Raw genomic sequence first — 18,224 nt, 5'->3', positions numbered from 1 at the left:
ACTCGTCCTCTAAACCGAGCCAACCTCTTTGTGCAGACGAACAAAAACAACTTGTTTTTAATGGGCCTCTACTTCGGGCCTTATCTATTGGCTGACTAAACTAGCCAGATCTGACGGTTGGACTAGGTGTCTAGGTTATACATTCCTCTCAAAAAAAAAGACTAGGTTATACATCTCATTTATCCTCAGAACATACTGAAAAAAAATGCCATGTATCAGCTCCATGATCCAGGTGTTACATAAATTGCAATTAATTAGCTACTAGCTCGGAGATTTATAAGTTATACTCACCCGATCAATAATAAGTATCGCTGATTTAATACATATAAAAGACAGCTTGCCATTGGTTTGCACAAGGAAGGGCTGTAGACAATACCAAAGGAGATGGAAATCAGTGCCGGAGAACACAACAATACAACGAGTAGTGCTGACGTCTCTTCGTCTAAATGATGCATGCAACCAAAGATAATTACAAACAGAGTATAGTATAGGAAAAAGACTAAAAAGGGACTACAAGAAAACAAATCTCATCAAACTTGTGCTCTGTTCAGGTATTGAAACCACGTGCAGCACCAAGTTATTTCTACTCTGCTTTCAAGATGTTCGTCTGCCCAAGAAAACGATGGTAACAACAACAAAAAATATAAAATGGTTCTTTTGAACGTCATAACTAATTTCACATCATTTTTATTTCCTTTTATTTTCATATTCACAGTAGCCTTTTACTGTAATAAATCATGGGTGCTTTGTTAGTTGACTACCCTCTGATTCTAAATTCTTAATTCAAATTTGCCCAAATATAGATGTATCTGTCTTTAAAAAACGTCTAGATACATGTAATATTTCGACAACAATTTAGGATCGGAAGTAGTAGTATTTTGAGATCTGTTCAGCTACAGAAACCACACAGCAGAAAACTATTTTTTGGCTCTGCTTCTTTTGGAGTAATTAATAATCTTCAGCGTTTGTTGGCAGAAATTTGTGCTCTGCTTCGACTTCAGGTGCTGAAACCACATGCATTAGCAAGCTTCTGAAAGTTCATCTGCCGGAGAAAAAGGTGGTAACAGGAACACAATACAAAATGGCTCTTCTGAATCTTGATAAACACATCATTTCTATGAGTTTAGCATATCGTATACTCACATTCAGAGTACAAGAAAATCAAGAAATCTCCTGCGTTCCGTTCGCCGACTACTTTGTCCTCTGTTTTGTTCAGCGTTCTGTTCGTCGACTACTTTGTGCTCTGTTTTGTTCAGCGTTCTCGGAAATTCAGAAACCATTGCCGAAAACAGTATTTTTGCTCTGCTTCTTTTGAACCATGTAAATGTAAATAAACAAAACTTTTGGAATCATTTGCGGAAGGAGACCAGATAACACAAATTAAAATAGAATATCTGAATGTTAACATTTGAAAGGTAGGTAAATGCTAATTTATTCATTACATGGATCCTAAACACAGTTATGGACAAGATAAGAATAATTAAAACAAGATATTCCCAATCTTTCCCTATTTATGTGTAACTACGCCGACATACAGCAACTTGACGGAGCCCATGTAGTATTTGCCGTTGCTCCTCTCGTTTGTCTCCATCGGCCTCACGCTTTTAGGTCCTCTCATCTCTTCGAGTACCTTTCCATTGGGTCCGACCCTGACGGCGAGGAGATGGCTACCGAATTCAAACAGAAGCTCATTCTTCTCACGGTGCAAGGCCACCCAGTAACCACCCCTCCTGTCTTGCCTCACGTTGTCGGGGTAACCTGGGAGGTCGGCAAATGGCTCGGTCTTGCTAGCGTCGGGTCCTTTGATCCAGTACCTTAGTAGCTTGCAGGGGCTGGTAGAAGCAACCACCAGGTGTGTGAGATCATGAGAGATTGAGACACCGTTGGGGTACGTGATGCCTGGCTGCAGAGTGGTAACGTCATTCGTCTTTGGGTCATACCTCATGAGACGGCCCGTTGAGTCCCCTGTCCTGGTAACCATCTCATGCTGAGACCTCTGGTAGTTCATGGAACTATCCGTGAAATACACTTGGCCCGTGATCTGGTCGACGTCAACTCCGTTGGTGAAGCGGAGAGGTGCGCCATCCACTTGGTTGACCAACACCGTCGCCTCCCCACCGGCAGGCCCAACCCACATTAGCCCCTTGTAAGCGTCAGCAATGTATAGATTTCCAGACTTGTGATGAAACTGCAGGCCGAGCGGGCGGCTGCAATGGCTCTCGGTGATGGTCTCCGGGCGGAGCTTGGACGCGGTGCACGCCTCGCTGCTGTAGTCAGGGCCGTGAGCGTAGGTGGTCCAGCCAATCTTGTCGTCGTTCCACTTCAGGACTCTGCCATCGGAGACGCCGCTATAGGGGCCATGGCACGCACTGTCGAACGCGACGCTCTCCGGACCGCGCAGATATCCACGAGGAAGCGGTAAGTGCTGGCTGCGGAAGGCGTCGATGTCGGACCCGGAATTTGACACATACAAAGATTAAGAAGTGATTGATGACAAGCCAGGACTTCAACCCAAAGTGATCACAGCGCGGAAACTGTGCGGGGTGATATGGTCCTGAAGAGCCCGGAGCGTCAACCCAAAGCGATCACAGTTGTAAACTGTGTGGGGTGATATAGCTCCCTCTTCCACAAGTCAAGCAGAGCATCAAATCAAAGCGATCACAGTCGAAGGACGACCGTGCGGAGTGATATAGTTCCCAACCCCTTGACAGGTGGACTTGCTTGCACATCATCATGTCACAACTTAACTAATGAACCAGACCCCGAACCCTACATACACCGCACGTGTTATAATCATACAAGCAGCACGCACGACGTATGTCGCAAACCACAGGTATCACAACAGTAACTCTACGACAGAAACTGTAATATACCAAACAACTCTTAATCGAGCAAAGTTAACAACTTATTACATCGAGGGTCTTACGACCAAGTTGCAACTCACACAGCGGAAACGATAGAGGTACCTTTGACAGGTACAAACTTAACAAAGGCCTTAAGAAGGCTTGAGGTTAAGCGGATGGCGACCACACCCTTTCCCAGACCACTGCTGGGACTTCCAAGATATAGGCGTCGTTGATCTCCAGGAGGAAACATCCAAAGGATGCTCTTTGCTGAACCCAGATCAATATAATAGATGAGTACAAAAGTACTCCGCAAGACTTACATCAACATAGTAATAGATGAAGCAGGTATCAACAAGGGCTTTATGAGGACTATTTGAAGCACAAAACTAGTTTTGACCCTTTCAATAGGCTACTAAGTTGAAAGCGACTACTGAGTAGTTTTGAAAGAGGACAAGAGAGCGAACTATGAGTACTCTCTATCTTAACTGACACCACCCAAACAATGCCACGAACACCCCCTCGTTCAAACCCCGAGGAAGCCATTCATAGCAACACCATGTTGTTATCCAGTTTTAGACTTTGTTCAAGTTATCTAATTCAAGTATAGATCTCCATGTCGTCCATAACCGAGGACGCGGCTATTCGAATAGATTGAACCCTGCAGGGGTGTACAACTTTACCCACACACGCCAACCGTCTGCCAAATGCTCTCGAGTGCAGCACACTCAAAGGGTGTGTCGGCAGAAGGAGGTTTTCCACGACTGTTGCAATGCTTCGACCTAATCCATGAGCCACCCTAATGGGCTGTTCCATGATCACGAGTCTGACAGACCCTCGGACATGGTCCCAAAAGTTGTGTGCGGGGCAAGGAACCATTCTCCCGGAGAAGCCTTGCACGGCCACCCATACTCACTCCCTTTCTCTTTTACTCTCATCAAGAAAGCTCGAACTAAATGCAGCTCATGGACCAAAAGTCTAGTCACGCTAGGTCGATGCGGGCCCCATAACCCGATGTGTGGTAGTACGCTCGTCTTGGATCAGTGTAACTAGAAACCAGTCCTTATACGGCAAAGATGAGACAACCCACCACACTCTCTAACGTGGCCCCTCATCTAAGCCTTTAACTGATCATGTTTTAAGGGCTTCTGCCTTCTGACTGCCCTGTTACCCATCCTAGTAAAGGTTATCCAGACTCGATAAGTCTAAGCATGGCTAAGCATATAGCACATAAAATAAAGGCTTGCTAAACTACAACAAGCAATTCTAGTCATGCTGGGATGTGGAAGGTAACATGGTATTAGGTTACAGATAACAAGCTTATGCAAAGGATAGGCTTAACTCTCTATTTGACGGAAAATAGCAGTTGAATCGGATGCATCTATAATAGTTAAAAACAAATGTAATTTGAAAGTAATGGGATTCAACATGGTCAAAGGAGGGGGCTGCTTGCCTGATGTCCAGTGCTTCGGCACGGCCTTGGCACTGTTAAGCTCTTGCTCGACACTCACATCATCTCCGGATCCTATCGCGAAGAAGCGAAAACACCGGAAAAGAAGCAGAGACATGCAATTACTACTACTACAGAAACACCAGCATGTTCATGACATGAAATGCATGGCATGGCATTGTACAATCAAAATGAAGACTAATGCAATTGGTTTCAGGTTAATCGGAGTCCAAATGCCCGATATAGAGCATTTCTACTAAACTCCGTTTGATATTAAAAAGGGCAATCACACTTGTTTTTAAACCTATCGTTTAAATGTTTATTTAACATGAATGCAAATGCTACCAACAGATAGATTATCATAGCAAGCCCACATTTTTCTGATTTCGGATGAATTTCTTGTGAATTTTCTAAGTTAAACTTCCCTTTAACATGTTTTGAAATTCCAGATTAGTATTGAAATTCCAGATTAGTATTTCTTTTTCCTAGCCAACTTTTGCCACTGACTGAGTAACAAGACTCAGTCTACGACAGGTGGGGTCCAGAAAAGGTTAGACTTGTTCCACTGACTAATGGGACCCAAGCAGGTTATTAATTTAACTTAGTTCTCTTTTAACTTAAGTGGGACCCTCATGTCAGGGTTTTATCAATTTTCTTTGGGTCAGAGGCTTGCTGGTGGGGTACCCGGGCAAGGAACAGAGGAGTTCCGGCGGCTCCTGTCCATTGCTCGCCGGCGACCTCGCCGGAGTTAAGCTCGGGCGCGGCTAGGGCTAGGGCGAGCTAGAGCGCACGAATCTGCATCGCATGGGAACGGCGCGGCCTGCTGCTCGTCGCCGGAAGTGCGCCGCCGGCGAGCTCTAGCGGCTGCAGCGGGCGGTGCTAGGCGGCAGACGGCTACGGGGCATGAGAGAGGCTGGGACTAGGGGAAAAACAAAGAGGAGCTCACCAATAACGCGAGGGCGCGCTCGGAAACAGCAGAGGACGACCGGAGAGGGGAGCTCGTCGGCGACGGGCGGCGGCCGAAACGGACGGACGACGCGGGAACGGCTCGGTCCACGGGAGCGTCTAGGGGAGCACCTGCAGGTTATTGAAACAGTCACGGAGCTGGGGAAGGACTCGATGAAGCCCGGGGATCACCAAAGGAGGAGATCTACGCGGCAGCGGCTCGGCACCGGAGTCGAAGAAGACGACGACGATGGCGGCGATTCTTGGCGCTTGGGGACGATTAATTTGGCTGGGAGGCTCAAAGCGACCAGGCGGAGCTTTTGGCCAAGGTGGTGAGGCTCGGGGAGGTCGTTGGCTGCGGCGGCGCGAAGCGGCGCGCCCGCGGGCGCGCTCTGGACGGCGCGGACGCCGCTCGCGTTCTGGGATGCACAGCACACGTGCGGCAGTACTGCTTGCGGCTATAGGTGCGGTTAGACTAGGTCGTAGCATTGGCGTGCTTAATGGGTCGTAGGGCAAAGCGATGGCGTCGCCAACGACGAGAGAAGACGGCGGCCAGGAGAGCTTGGCGTCGTCGATTCGTTCGCTGCAGACTACGAAGAACGGCAAAGGCCTCCTCGATAGAGTCAAGGGAGTGAGGCGGTCCAGGGAGAGAAGATCTCGGCGAGGCCGGTCGACCAAGGCGACGTGGCGCGCGACGTGGCAACGCACGCAAGGTGCTCGACACGCAGCTGCTTGCTTGAAGAAGACAACCCTGACATGTGGGGTCCACATGTCTGTGAGAGGAGGAAGAGACAAGGGGAAGAAGAGCTGGGCTGCTGCTGGCTGAGCTGGGCCTAGTTGGGCTGGGTTGGCCCAACTAAGGTAAGGGCTGACTCTTCCTTTTGAATTCAAACACGCTCAAACTTGCTTCAAAAATTCTGAAAATTTGCAGAGAGCATTGTGATAGGAAAACAAAGCTTCCATAAAAATCCAGAGTCTTTGAAGGACACTCATCTTGAATTGCAAGTGAGGAGTTGATTTCAAGCATCGTAAACCGAGGTTTTAGATTCTCCTCATTTTCAGGTTTCAGCATGATGCGATGCCATGCTCATTATGCACAATACAACTCCTGTTAACTAGTGGCTAAACTGGGGATGTTGCAGTCGAAGCTGGCCCCGGCGGCCGCCATGGCGCCGGGCATGAAGAGCAGAGCCAGGATGACGAGCGAGATGGTGGCCTTGGCGAGACGGCTCATGCTGCACCCCATGGCGTGTTGCTTGGATTCGGTTGGAGTCTCGCGTATCGCTGGCCGACGAGTACTCTGTGTGATCGCTCTTGGCCGGGGATCTCCTTTCTGCTGGATGTCTGCAGCGATTGATGTTTGGTGGAGAGAAACGGCTTGGGTATGCTGTGCAATTATAGTGGATGGGCAGCCGATGGCGTAAGTCCGAGTCGGTGTACGTGTTCCCTGTAGCCGAGTTCTAGTCCGAGTCAATGTCCGATTCCGAGGAGCAGAGCCCGCCCGATATTCTTTCCGAGCCAAGAATTACAGAATTCAAACGAGGGCAGTAATTAAATGGTGATTATTACATTAGTTCATCCAACGATACAATCAGATCGCTCTCGGCCGGCCGGGATGTGCTAGTATTTCGCTATGACAAAGATTATACCAAGATCCAAGATAGTCGCCAGCCGTCACTCAAACTCACACATCAGTCCTTTAATTTTGTCTCAGGAGTGACCAACTCCAAATTAAGGTACTGGTGAATTCAATCGGCACACAAATAAGACGAAAGCTGATTCCATTTATTTTATTGATCTGCACGCACCAACAACTAACTTATTTCCATGGAGGAACACAACACTGTCAGCACTCAACACTCAACAGACAGCAGCAAACAGGAAACCGGAATTACAAGATCAAGACGCCGACTTGACTCGCTGAAATCCCTCCACTATAACTGGCCACATCCAATCCACACGCATCAGGATTCAGGATGCCTTCGTCTTTGGGGCCGGCGGAGGCGGCGGCGGCGGCAGCAGCACCATGGCGGCAGCTCCTAGTCGCCGCGGCCGGGCAGGAAAGGGCGTCGGCGCTGGAGCTGCGGCGGGGGCCATGGATGGCGGCTGGCCGACGATGGGCCTGGGCACCGGCGGGCACCCTGTGGTGGCGGCGGCGGCGGCGCAGTGGCACGGCGCGGCGTGGTGGTACATGTAGCCGGCGCCGAAGGCGCAGCCGATGATGGCGATCCCGAGCACCGCGGTGACCACGAACCTGGTCGCCTCCCACACGTAGAACGAATCGCAATTAGGCATGGCTCAAGGCTGATGCCTTCTCTTCTCTTCTTCTCTCGACTGTGCTAGCTGCTCTTGCTGCTGCTGCTCTCGGCGCAGCTCTCCTGTGTGTGAGCTCTACCAAGTGTCTGAGGTCTATTTATCATTCCCCTATTTTGGACACACACAAGATTAAGCCAGGAGGAAACTTGCATTGTATTCATCATTTTAGTTGTGTTTTTTCTTGAAAAATCAATCATCGTGTCACTTGGTGCCACCACGCTACCGTTCGCTTGCGGAGCACGGTGTGGTTCCTTTTTCAGAGAGCACACGGGCGAAACGTGAAGCGTTTTGGCGTAAGCCAAGGTGGTACCGTGGACGCCATCTAAAGTTATCGTCGTCTCCTCGTGAAGAAGCACACACTAGATAAGGAGTAAACATGTTTTTTTTCCTTTCGAAAAGGAGGTGGAAAGATGATCTCCGGTACTCTACATCAATCGATGCACACAACCGTTTTTATTACGAAGTACTGTCATGTCTCGATCAGTAGTGGACATGTATCATCTCCTTCTCTTCTTCTATTCTCTTCACAAATCAATCTGCAACGTACGTTTCTCTTGTCGTTTTGGTACCGGTCATGTGCCGTTTGCTTGTGGAGTATGTAGTAGTTCCTTTTAGGTAGCCTGTGGGTAGAGCAGTTGGACGTAAGCTGATGTGGTGTCGTCGACGCTATCTAAACCTATCGTCTTGAAGATGCTCATCAGTAAATGAGGGGAGAAAACTTCTATTCACCGGGTTTTTTTCTACTTTTTTCTTGATGGGTCAACACTGACATTTGTCCTATCATTTGTTACTAGCTCGCTTCCGTTTGATTGTGGAGCACGAAGTAGTTCCCTGTTTAGGGAACTATATATGGGTGCAGTAGTTTTTTATAGGGAATACACTATTGTGTGCCAAGCATAAGTGTCATATGCTTTCATATGGGTATAGTAGTTGGTTGCCATCTAAACGTATCATGATCTCCTCTGTAAGAACTAAGAAGCACAAAGATAAATGAGGAATAAGCCCGTACATCATGGTATCTTCTTTTCTCTTGACAAGTCAATCTACAACATTTCTCGTGTCATTTGGTACCAACGTGATGCCATTTGCTTGTGGAGTATGTAGGTAGAGCAGTTGGATGTAAGCCAATGTGGTATCTTCGACGCTATCTAAATCTATCGTCATTTTCTCCAGAAAAAGCACAAACCAGGTGGAGATTAAACGCGTATTATCTCTCTCTCTTCTTGTTTTTCTTAACAAAAAAAAATGTACGACATTTCTCTTGTCATTTGGTATCACCTTGGTGTCATTTGCCGTGCGACTTCCTTTTTTAGGAAGCGAGTGGGTGTAGAAATGTAAAGCACGCACTATTTCAATATGTTACAACGACAATAAACTTAGCATCTAATAGAGACTAACTAATGCTCGTGAGTTGCTACCGTAAAACAAACTAGGGTACTCATTACAGATACATTACACTAAAAGTCCGCTATTTTCACTTGCTAGTAAATTTATCTCAACTTTAATAACAAACATCAGTACCATTTTAGTCTTTCGCAATGGATTTAATTGTTTGCATCAGAAAGAGTTGATCAGTTTTTCTTCCGATAAAAGAGGTGATGAGCAAATACTGGACCATCGTCACCGCTATACTGCACTACCGTACGCGCTTTAGCACACCTAAAAATATTCATGATTTTGGTCCGTACTATCAACCATTTTTTTTACAGCTAAAACCCCTCTTTATCAATCATTCGAAACAATCGTTATATCAATGAGGATGAATTTTGGCTGTGTGCATCGCTTTGATGTAGAGGCCAGAGAGCCCCCCTTTTCGAAAATGAGGGGAATTAGACTATAGGAGAGGGAGTGTCCGTCCAAGATTTGGAGATCCCGAAATAGTCATCTTAGGTAAACTCATCTGCAGCAGAAAGTACAATCACAGCAGCGGTGCGTGACATATAATTGTACCATCCTAAAATTTTCAAAATCAAAAGAGCCCGCGAACTTGTTGTGTGCATTTGTATTTTATACACGAAGAACTGATTCCATCCTAACCTAACATGTGTGCACTAGCTGCTTATTTGTTTTTAGTGCTAAGGTAGCCAGTGGCTACCATTTTATCAGCGCTGGAAGTAAGTTGCGGGGAATCCATGTCTCTGTCCAGAAAAAGAACCTGGCAGTGATTAAGAAGTTCAGCGCACATTGCAGACATTTCTACAGGAAATAAAAATACCATTTTAAGGATGCAAAATGTGTGGTGAATGCACCATTTTTGTTCTCAGAGAAATATACCATTTTAAGATCCATGATACCCAACGCCAGTCACATATCAGTCCCTGTCTCTGTGACCAACTTCAACTGTGGTCAACAGTAAAAAAAAAGGACTTTTGGCACCATCAAAAAGTGATTTTTTTTGGTAGATTCAGTCATGAACCAAGAACTGGTTTCTATGGAGGAACACAAAATTGTCAGCAGAGAGTAAACAAGAGTCAACATTACAAGACTTGATCCGGTGAAATCCCTATGGGGATGAAGAATCTTACATAGCCAGGCGAAACTGCAAACTAATTCTATGTGTCCTGATCCCTGAAACTGAATCTCGTGCACTAGAATTCTGAAATCTATCTCTGCGTGCATTCCCCTGAGCGAATCTGCTTCTGAGTCTGAGATCGAGCCATACTCAAGATGGAGCAGCCAAGAATCGACGACGGCAGCAGCTTGCAGCATCAGGACGCCGTTGGGCTCGGGGCCGCCGGCGGGGGAGAGAGCGGCGCCGGCGGAGGGGCCACCAGAGCGGCGGGAGGAGGGGATGCCGCAATATCCGCCGGCGGAGGGGGCACCAGCGCGGCGGGGGGAGGGGATGCCGCAATCGCCGGCGGCGGCGGTACCAGCGCGGCCGGAGGTGGGGGAGACGCAGTGGTCGGCGAGGGTGGCGCAATTGCTGGCGGCGGCGGCACCACCATGGCGGCCGGAGGCGAGGGAGACGAAATTGGAGCTGGCGGTGGCTGCGGCAAGGCGGTGGCGGGGGCAGGAAGGTCGGGATTTGGCTGCATCGGCGGCGGCGGGGATGGCGACTCGGGGGCGGCGATGGAGGGCAAGGATGGCTGCGTGCCGACGGGCTCTGGCGGGACCGGCCGGCATCCGCCGGCGGCGTCGCAGGCGGAGGCGGAGGCGGAGCTCGAGTGGGAGTTGGCGCGGTGGACGACGGCGGCGAAGGCGACGACGATGCCGACGACGGCGAGCGCGGCCACGACGGCGAAGAAGATCTTGGTCGCCTTCCCCACGTAGCACCCCGCCATGGCTGCCGCTCGCTCCTCCCTTCTCCCTCTCCGGTGGCTGCCACTGTTGTGGAGTGTGCAGCTTGTGTGTGGTAGCAGGTGAGCTTATTTATGTATGCGAGCTTATACTGTTTCTCAGGCACGGATTTATGTTTGAGCGAGCACAAGAACAGTACAATTTTGCCAGATGGGTGGCAGCTTGAGAGTGTGCATCTGGCACCTGAATGTCTGACCTGATTAGTGATGGAGTGGAGTGTGTTGACCCCTGCAGCTGCAGTACAGGGTGCTCTTCTCAAGAAATCATGTACCCTAGGCATCTCCTTTGGAAGAAGCAGAACAGTAAATGAGGAGAAAAACCTGGATCCATTTCTACTGCCATTCTCTCGCTACACCCTCTTTCCTCTCTTTCAGCTTTTCTAATCCATTTCTACTGCCATTTTCTAGGAAAACTTCTCCTGCCACCTTGCTGCTGCTTACTCTGTTTTTTTTTTCCTTTTCAGAACTTCAGCAGTGCCAGCTGAGCTTGCTGCTGCTGTTTGCTTGTGGAGCAGCTGGACCTTGGCACAATAGACACTGCCCGGCCCAGTCCAGCCCAGCCCTGCCCAATAACACTCCTCAGGACAGGTACCAACCAAAGCCAAAAACAGATTTCAGTCTCTGATCCTCTTGTAAAACACAGACCAGTCGTGTTTCATCTGCCAGGCGCACGCTACCGTATCCGCTCCCATCCCCCCATGGCCACCACTTACCTCTCAAGCTTCCACGCCATCCATGCCGTCGCCGCCACGGCCACCACCAGCAACAGCGCCGGCGGAGTCCTCTCACCACGGCCAAGGCCAAGCAGACTCATCACATGCCAAGCCTCAGAGCAGTCCAGCCGGCGATCAGCCTGCCTTAGCATCGGCCTCGGCCTAGCCACCGCAGCCGTGCTCCACACTTCGCCGGCCCATGCCGCCGACAACACCGACGAAGACCCGGAGCCGGCCAACAACGGCTGGTGGCTCACCGAGTTCCCCTTGCCGGTGCCCAAGATCCGCAACAGTAATAATACCAACTCCTATCACACCACCACACAAAGCTTTCTTTCCATCCTTCCTTCCTTCCCATGGCTGACCTGACATGAGCTGCTGTTAATGGCATCATGCAGAGGAGATCAACAACGACGAGACGGGGACGCGGTCCTTCGTAAAGAACGGCATCTACATGGCGGACATCGGGCCGAGCTTCGCTGCGCACGCCTACAGGCTGCGCAGCAACGCCTTCGACCTGCTGGCGCTGGAGGACCTGCTGGGCAAGGACGCCTCCAACTACGTCAACAAGTACCTCCGCCTCAAGTCCACCTTCATGTACTACGACTTCGACAAGCTCATCACCGCCGCAGACGCCGACAGCAAGCCGCCCCTCATAGACCTCGCCAACCGCCTCTTCGACAGCTTCGAGAGGCTGCAGTCAGCTGTTACGTCCAAGGAGGACGATGCCATTGGCTCCCGCTATGCAGACACCAAGGTCATCCTCCAGGAGCTCATGACAAGAATGGCATAGTGTATTGTAGTAGTAGACAAGAAGGGACTGAATGCTCTGTAAATTCTACTGTATACATTGGGTCATCTTATTAAAAATGTTCTCTACAGAGAAACACCAGGTTTGATAGTCTTGAACAATACGTAGATAGAGATACCAAACAAGGAACTGGATGCTCCATAAACTCGTGTTAAAAGATCTACTGCACAGATGTAATGTACATTTGGAGATCTTGCTGTAACCCTTATCCGTAGAGAAATTTAAAGATTGATCAATATTTCTATAAATAAAGCAGGTCAACTGAATGCTTCTTCCCAGCAATCATACAGAGGTAATACAAGCCAAGCCATAAACAACACGCCAACAAAGCACATGGACTTGTACAGCTCTCTACATAGTGGAACATCAAAGCTGGCTGATACAGATTAGATAACGGAAATGAAAAGGCCAGCAAGCCACACCTGACCAATAATACAATCAGCAAGAAAAAAATCAAATCAGAATATACAACCTTCTAAACACCCAACCATGGGATGGGATGCAAATGATGGATTGCATCCCTCAATCGACACACAAACAACACAGACATTCATTAGCGATGGCCCAGGGGCACAGACAGGACTTGGCGATGAATTGAAAGCACCGACTCATCCTTGTGACAAGCTGCGCATTTGGGTCTGACGACGAGGGACACCGATCTCGCAGGAGTTTACCCTAGCAGCAAAACGAAGCGAGCAAATGGACTCTCCCGTAGAAGATGACTCGGGGGACAGATTCACAAACATTAGTGTCTTTGAATCTCCACCCAAGCATGGCTGCATAAAGGGAATAGAAGAAGTGGAGTTTTTAAGGTACAGCAAGGTACTAAATTGTAGTAAGACTGCTCATGTGTTGCTCTAATAATGCAAAATTACCTGAAGTAGGTACGTTAATTTTGAGTTTCTGAATGGAATGTGCTCCTCCTTCTTGGCAATGGAGAAAATAACATCGGCCAAGCAGGACAAACTCTTGTTAATCGCCTAAATTATTGCAGTTTTTACAGAACAGCGATTAGTGGTTATGCATAATACAGTGTACACCTTAATAAGCAAAGAGATGAATTAGTACCTGAGTCTCCTTGAGCCTATCCCCGGTGGCACCACTTTTATTAAGCCGTTCACTGCCCGCAAGATCAATTAGATTGAGAACTCCTTGCACTTGTTGATCAGTTCCCTGAACAGCAAATAATCCAAGCAATGAAAATGGTTACGCAACAATGAAATTATGAAATTTATCAGCAGAAGATGAACATACCTCATTTGCACCAAAAATTCGAAGAGTGAACACACAGTGACTTCTAGACGATTCCTCATTCATTTGTGTTTTTCCAACTGACCTGCAAACAAGAAGCAAAGGGAGGAATAATTTGGTTATTTTTAGCCCACCCATAAATTTAAAGAAAAGATTAGCGACATAATTGCATATTATGGTAGAATGTTTTCTAAATTCTAATGTGTAGCAAACATACAAAAATTAAAACTAAAGCAGGAGTAGGTTTAGTGTGATTTAATAAAATAATACTTCTGGTTTAACTCATAGTTGTCCACAATATAAACAATCATTCAGCGATAATTTATGCGTAAGTGCATGAGTTTGCTACTGAAGTTTGGATACAAGCTGAATCTGCAAAGAACTAAGAAAGGCAACCTGCTTTGGGCAGCCCGCTTGAGCAGAGAAGAAACTTCGTTGATACTCCGTACATCAACAACTGTCAGGTCGGACACACTGGTATTACCATTAGCATCATGCTTGATATTGTACTTTGAAGCACCGCCCTCGTGAATTGATGTGCGATTCGTGGCTAGCAAGTCACGTATTGTTTCATTATAAATTTCCAACATGGAAGCCTACAAGTTCATAAGCTAACATTAGGATGATAAATGTAGAAAGTTCACTCTGCTGTTATTTCAAACAACTAGGCAAACGAATAAGAACGCACCTGCATCTTATATTTCCAACCTTGTGACACAAGGCACTGGCTGGTTTCAAAAATTTGTTCGAGTGATCTAGGTATCAATCCTTTTTGCTCATGTATTTCAGGATTACCCATCATTGTGTGCGTCTTGCCAGAGCCCGTTTGTCCATAAGCAAATATACATACCTAAATAATTTGGGATCAATTAGTTGCATATTGTAAATAGCACTCTCACTTGAGAGAACAAAAAGATACACTTTTCACAGAAAACAAAACAGGATTCCTCTTCAAGTTTAGTTTCCAAACAGACAAGCAAAACAATCAAACCAGCAATGCATATTTAAACAGATATTTGACCAGGACGGCCAGTGGAAATGCACAACCGGTAATACAATACTTAAGTATCATCCACTTCTTTCCATCTTCTCTGCAATTGTTTGGTGCATGCTCTTTAAACTCTAGAAATATAGTAGCAAATGCAGCATCGGCAAAATACCTTATAGCCATCAAGAGCACTCTGGACCAATTGAGAAATTTCCGTGAATACTTCTTCTTGGGATGCTGAATGATCGAATACTCTATCAAATGAAAATGAATATGCTTGCGCTGGACAGAAAATGGAAAAATATTAGTAAGGATAAAATAAATCTTCAGAAGTTGCAAATGTTGAAGTATGCATACACAAAGAACTAAGCAGTTAATGTTATTATACCATTATGCATCAATTCAACACCACGACCTATGTCTTCCCCACTCTTTGGATAAGAGACGGCCCCAGAGTCATTTGACAGTAAAGGACGTACTCGACAGAAGACACGGATATTTCCTTTAAGCTCCTGCACCATAGTAGTCTTAGAAACAGACAAACTATATGGAATGGTGAGGGTATAGAAGAATGATAGTTACAAGTATTGTGTTATGCAGCTTTTTGCGCATATTCTCTCCATCCAAAATTTTTTGCTCAGCTTCTGCAAGTCTGAAGTGTAGGTCCTCCAATGCTCTCTTTTGATTCTCGTACTCGGCCATTGTCTCCATAGTTGTCATGTCAGATCTCTATACAGTAAGAAAAACAGTAATCATTACACATGCATGCATTGGGTACTAATTTTCTGCACTGAACAAAAACATTAGGTGGAAGGATGAATAGATCATTACACACCTTCAATTTTTCATTAGCCGATGCTAGCTGAATTTCAAGTGTTCTTATCCTCTCACTTTGGGTTGAACAAGACTCCTATCTCATTGAAAACAGATTAGCCATATATTCCAAGCATTTGCGCAAGAAACCAAAAGGCAAACTTCAGTAAAATAGTTAACATCATTCATTCAGGCTTCAGGGTACGTAATAATACCTCGAGGACTCCACATCTTATCATGATGTTCTCTAATTCTGTCGATGACTTTCCTGTCAATTCCTTGTACATGCCCAAATCACTCAACAGAGATTGTATTTCAGCTGATTTATGATCACGGTCCTCTCTTACTAGCTGAAGTTCAGCTCTAAGACTGTTGACTTCCTTTAACAGATCATTCTTTTGTCTTAAAGCTTCACTCTGCGAAGACTGAAAGGGGGAACAGCGTTGACTATCACGATGTGATCCATGCATGTATCGAGAGATAATAAGATGAAAAGAACATAGCGAAGGATGAATCAAGCATAGTACCTTTGCCAAGTCTAGCTGCAATTTTACTGAGTTAGCATGATCCTTCAAACCGTTCATTGTTTCAACCATAGTATTCTTCTCCTTTTGCAGCTTTGCTGTTGTTTCAGCATTCTTTGTTGCATCTGCTTGAAGATTGCTATTATACTGCTGCAAGCTAGTGTTGTATTCTTGAAGCCTCTTATTTGTATCTTGAAGCATCTTAATCTAAATGAAATAGAAACACAAGCCAAACATGAACATCGGTATTCGTAAATGGAAAAAAAAGTAGTACCTGAGAAGGTATTGAACAACAGTATACCTGATCATTAAGACGTTTTTGCTCCAACTTAACCTTGTTGAGTTCATCCGAAAGCTCATTTCTTGCTGATTCTACAGCAGTCCTAGCCTCCTTTTCATCTTTATAAGACCGAAGGGAATCCTGCACTTTAACAATTTGAGATTACAGGCTGCTCCTTGATCAATAATAAAGAGAGAGGACTTAGCCAAAAATGCACAAGCCACCCACCATCTTTTCAGCCTCCACCTTCTTCAGGTTCTCTTCAAGAGAGGCATATTGTTTCTGAAGCTCCTCTCGTATCGCCGTCAATTCTTCTATTTGACTTTCCAGGCTAGCCACTGGAGAACACCATACCGATTCAGCCAGTAGAATCAAACAGTTGTACAAGTTTGCACGATGTTCAGATGACGAAGAAGAAGAAAAAACCGTACCAATTTCAGCATGATTCTTCTCCGTCGCCTCTAGCTGGCCATTGAGCCTCCCGATTTCAGCCAAGTTCGCATCCTCCCTCTCAAGCAGCCATTTGATGCAAGCTCGCAGCTTCTTGATGTATTCAGTCATCTGCTCGCTCTTCCCCTGCGGAAGGGAATCACCCAGTCAGCGCGGTTTATTAGAACCCTGTCAGAACTACACTGGTTTGCCGAATCGTTCAGGTCTGCTTATATGTATGTATGCATCACCTTTCAGGACCATTAGGGGTGGAACACACATCTCCCGAGCGCAGACTACAGTAGGACAGGGCTCTAAATCCTTCTCGTGAGACAAATATCCACAAGGCAGTCCATGTTCCCGGCCAAGCGAAAGGCTCAGATCGAGAGGAAATGGGTACGGGGGGATACTAATCGAGGCAATTCCGGCCGGAGCGCGAGAAATCTATTATGAATGTGTTCTTGGTCGGGGGGGGGGGGGGGGGGGGGGGGAGGAGGAAGTATAAATCCACAGTACCTTGTAGTCCATCTTGTTCTTGCCCTTCATCTTCTCGTTGAGCAGGGCGTCGACGTCGTCCCTCCCGGCGAACTCGAAGGCCGGCTCCGCGGGCGGCGGCGGCGGCGCGTTCTGGGGCGAGGCGGCGGAGAGCGGCGGGCGCGCGGCCGAGCCCGTGGCCGTGCGCTGGCGCTTGCCCTGCTGGGCATCGTTCTCCTTGAGGCGCGGCGTGGCCAGGCGGGCGGCGCGGGCGCGCGTGGCCATGGATGGGATCTAGGGTTGGGGGGAGGAGCGTGTGTGGAAGGGGAATGGAAAAGAGGGGAAAGATTAGAAGAAGAAGAAGAAGAAGCGAGAAGAGGAGCGTCGGAGGAAGCGGGGGAGATTTGAAATCTTTCGTAATTTTCGGTGGAGAGAGACCCTGCCCTTTATCTTATTAGCTTTGGGTTGGGCCGTCCGCTCAACTGGACCTACAGAAAGAGAGGCCCATACAGCCCGAGTACTCACTCACTGGGCCATGGGTTCCTCTTCTTCTTCTTCTGTTCCTTTTTTACAAGCCTTTCTTGTTGTCTGGCCTTGTTCAGTTTGTACAATTTTTAAACAACTTATAAATCCCTAGCAGCATTTTGCCAAACGGCTTATTACAAAAGGAGGCAAAATCCGTAGCAGTCTCCTCAATTTGCATTGCAATCGTTACTTTTTTTTTTCTCCCAAAGCTCAGCGAACGCCTGACAATCAGATTTCATAATGACCTCTCAAGCCTCAGCAGACCCGCACCACAGCGCCCCATCACGGCAAATATATCAAATTCAAAATACTGTATGCGAGCTCAAAAAACAATCTGATTCATGAATCATGGTGTATCTGCATCTGGTTGATGGCTTTGATTCCGTCTAGCACCTTTCTTCCCGCCAAGAGATCATCATGGCCGATCTAGACAAGGCTCTCTCATATATCCCATATAGAAAAACACAATGCAATGCACATAATTGAGGGAGAGTTTTTTTGTGACGCGAGCCATTGCATCATTTTCAAGGTTTTCTTCTCTTCTTACGCTCATGGATTGCATGACA

General features: G+C 47.1%; 4 protein-coding genes across 4 annotated transcripts; 1 reads left to right on the top strand and 3 right to left on the bottom strand.

Annotated features, from left to right (window-relative positions):
* Nucleotides 1–1,507: 1,507 nt before the first annotated feature.
* On the bottom strand, nt 1,508–6,484 carry LOC100833848 (protein STRICTOSIDINE SYNTHASE-LIKE 10). Its single transcript, XM_024457777.1, has 2 exons — nt 6,385–6,484; nt 1,508–2,445 (listed from the first exon to the last, which is right to left on the bottom strand). Exons 1-2 carry the CDS (start codon nt 6,482–6,484, stop codon nt 1,508–1,510), a joined length of 1,038 nt encoding a protein of 345 aa, XP_024313545.1.
* Nucleotides 6,485–9,940: 3,456 nt separating this feature from the next.
* Nucleotides 9,941–11,329, bottom strand: LOC100833540 (vegetative cell wall protein gp1-like). Its single transcript, XM_014896507.2, has one exon. The coding sequence runs from the start codon at nt 10,833–10,835 to the stop codon at nt 10,263–10,265; it is 573 nt and encodes a 190-aa protein (XP_014751993.1). The 5' UTR covers nt 10,836–11,329; the 3' UTR covers nt 9,941–10,262.
* A 139-nt stretch (nt 11,330–11,468) lies between these two features.
* On the top strand, nt 11,469–12,576 carry LOC100824324 (photosynthetic NDH subunit of lumenal location 3, chloroplastic). Its single transcript, XM_003557651.4, has 2 exons — nt 11,469–11,855; nt 11,962–12,576. Exons 1-2 carry the CDS (start codon nt 11,549–11,551, stop codon nt 12,354–12,356), a joined length of 702 nt encoding a protein of 233 aa, XP_003557699.1. The 5' UTR covers nt 11,469–11,548; the 3' UTR covers nt 12,357–12,576.
* Nucleotides 12,577–12,602: 26 nt separating this feature from the next.
* On the bottom strand, nt 12,603–17,514 carry LOC100824014 (kinesin-like protein KIN-14N). The gene is made up of 16 exons (XM_014897715.2): nt 17,176–17,514; nt 16,662–16,806; nt 16,459–16,568; nt 16,252–16,371; nt 15,954–16,157; nt 15,642–15,851; nt 15,449–15,523; nt 15,196–15,342; nt 15,002–15,125; nt 14,786–14,895; nt 14,314–14,475; nt 14,022–14,221; nt 13,629–13,710; nt 13,443–13,547; nt 13,250–13,354; nt 12,603–13,150 (listed from the first exon to the last, which is right to left on the bottom strand). Exons 1-16 carry the CDS (start codon nt 17,416–17,418, stop codon nt 12,983–12,985), a joined length of 2,310 nt encoding a protein of 769 aa, XP_014753201.1. The 5' UTR covers nt 17,419–17,514; the 3' UTR covers nt 12,603–12,982.
* Between the last annotated feature and the right edge of the window lie 710 nt (nt 17,515–18,224).

The sequence above is a fragment of the Brachypodium distachyon genome, chromosome 1 (assembly GCF_000005505.3).
Source record: "Brachypodium distachyon strain Bd21 chromosome 1, Brachypodium_distachyon_v3.0, whole genome shotgun sequence".
Lineage (NCBI taxonomy): Eukaryota > Viridiplantae > Streptophyta > Magnoliopsida > Poales > Poaceae > Brachypodium > Brachypodium distachyon.
The sequence above is the reverse complement of the archived record's forward strand: the minus strand, read 5'-3'. Positions and strand labels throughout refer to the sequence as shown.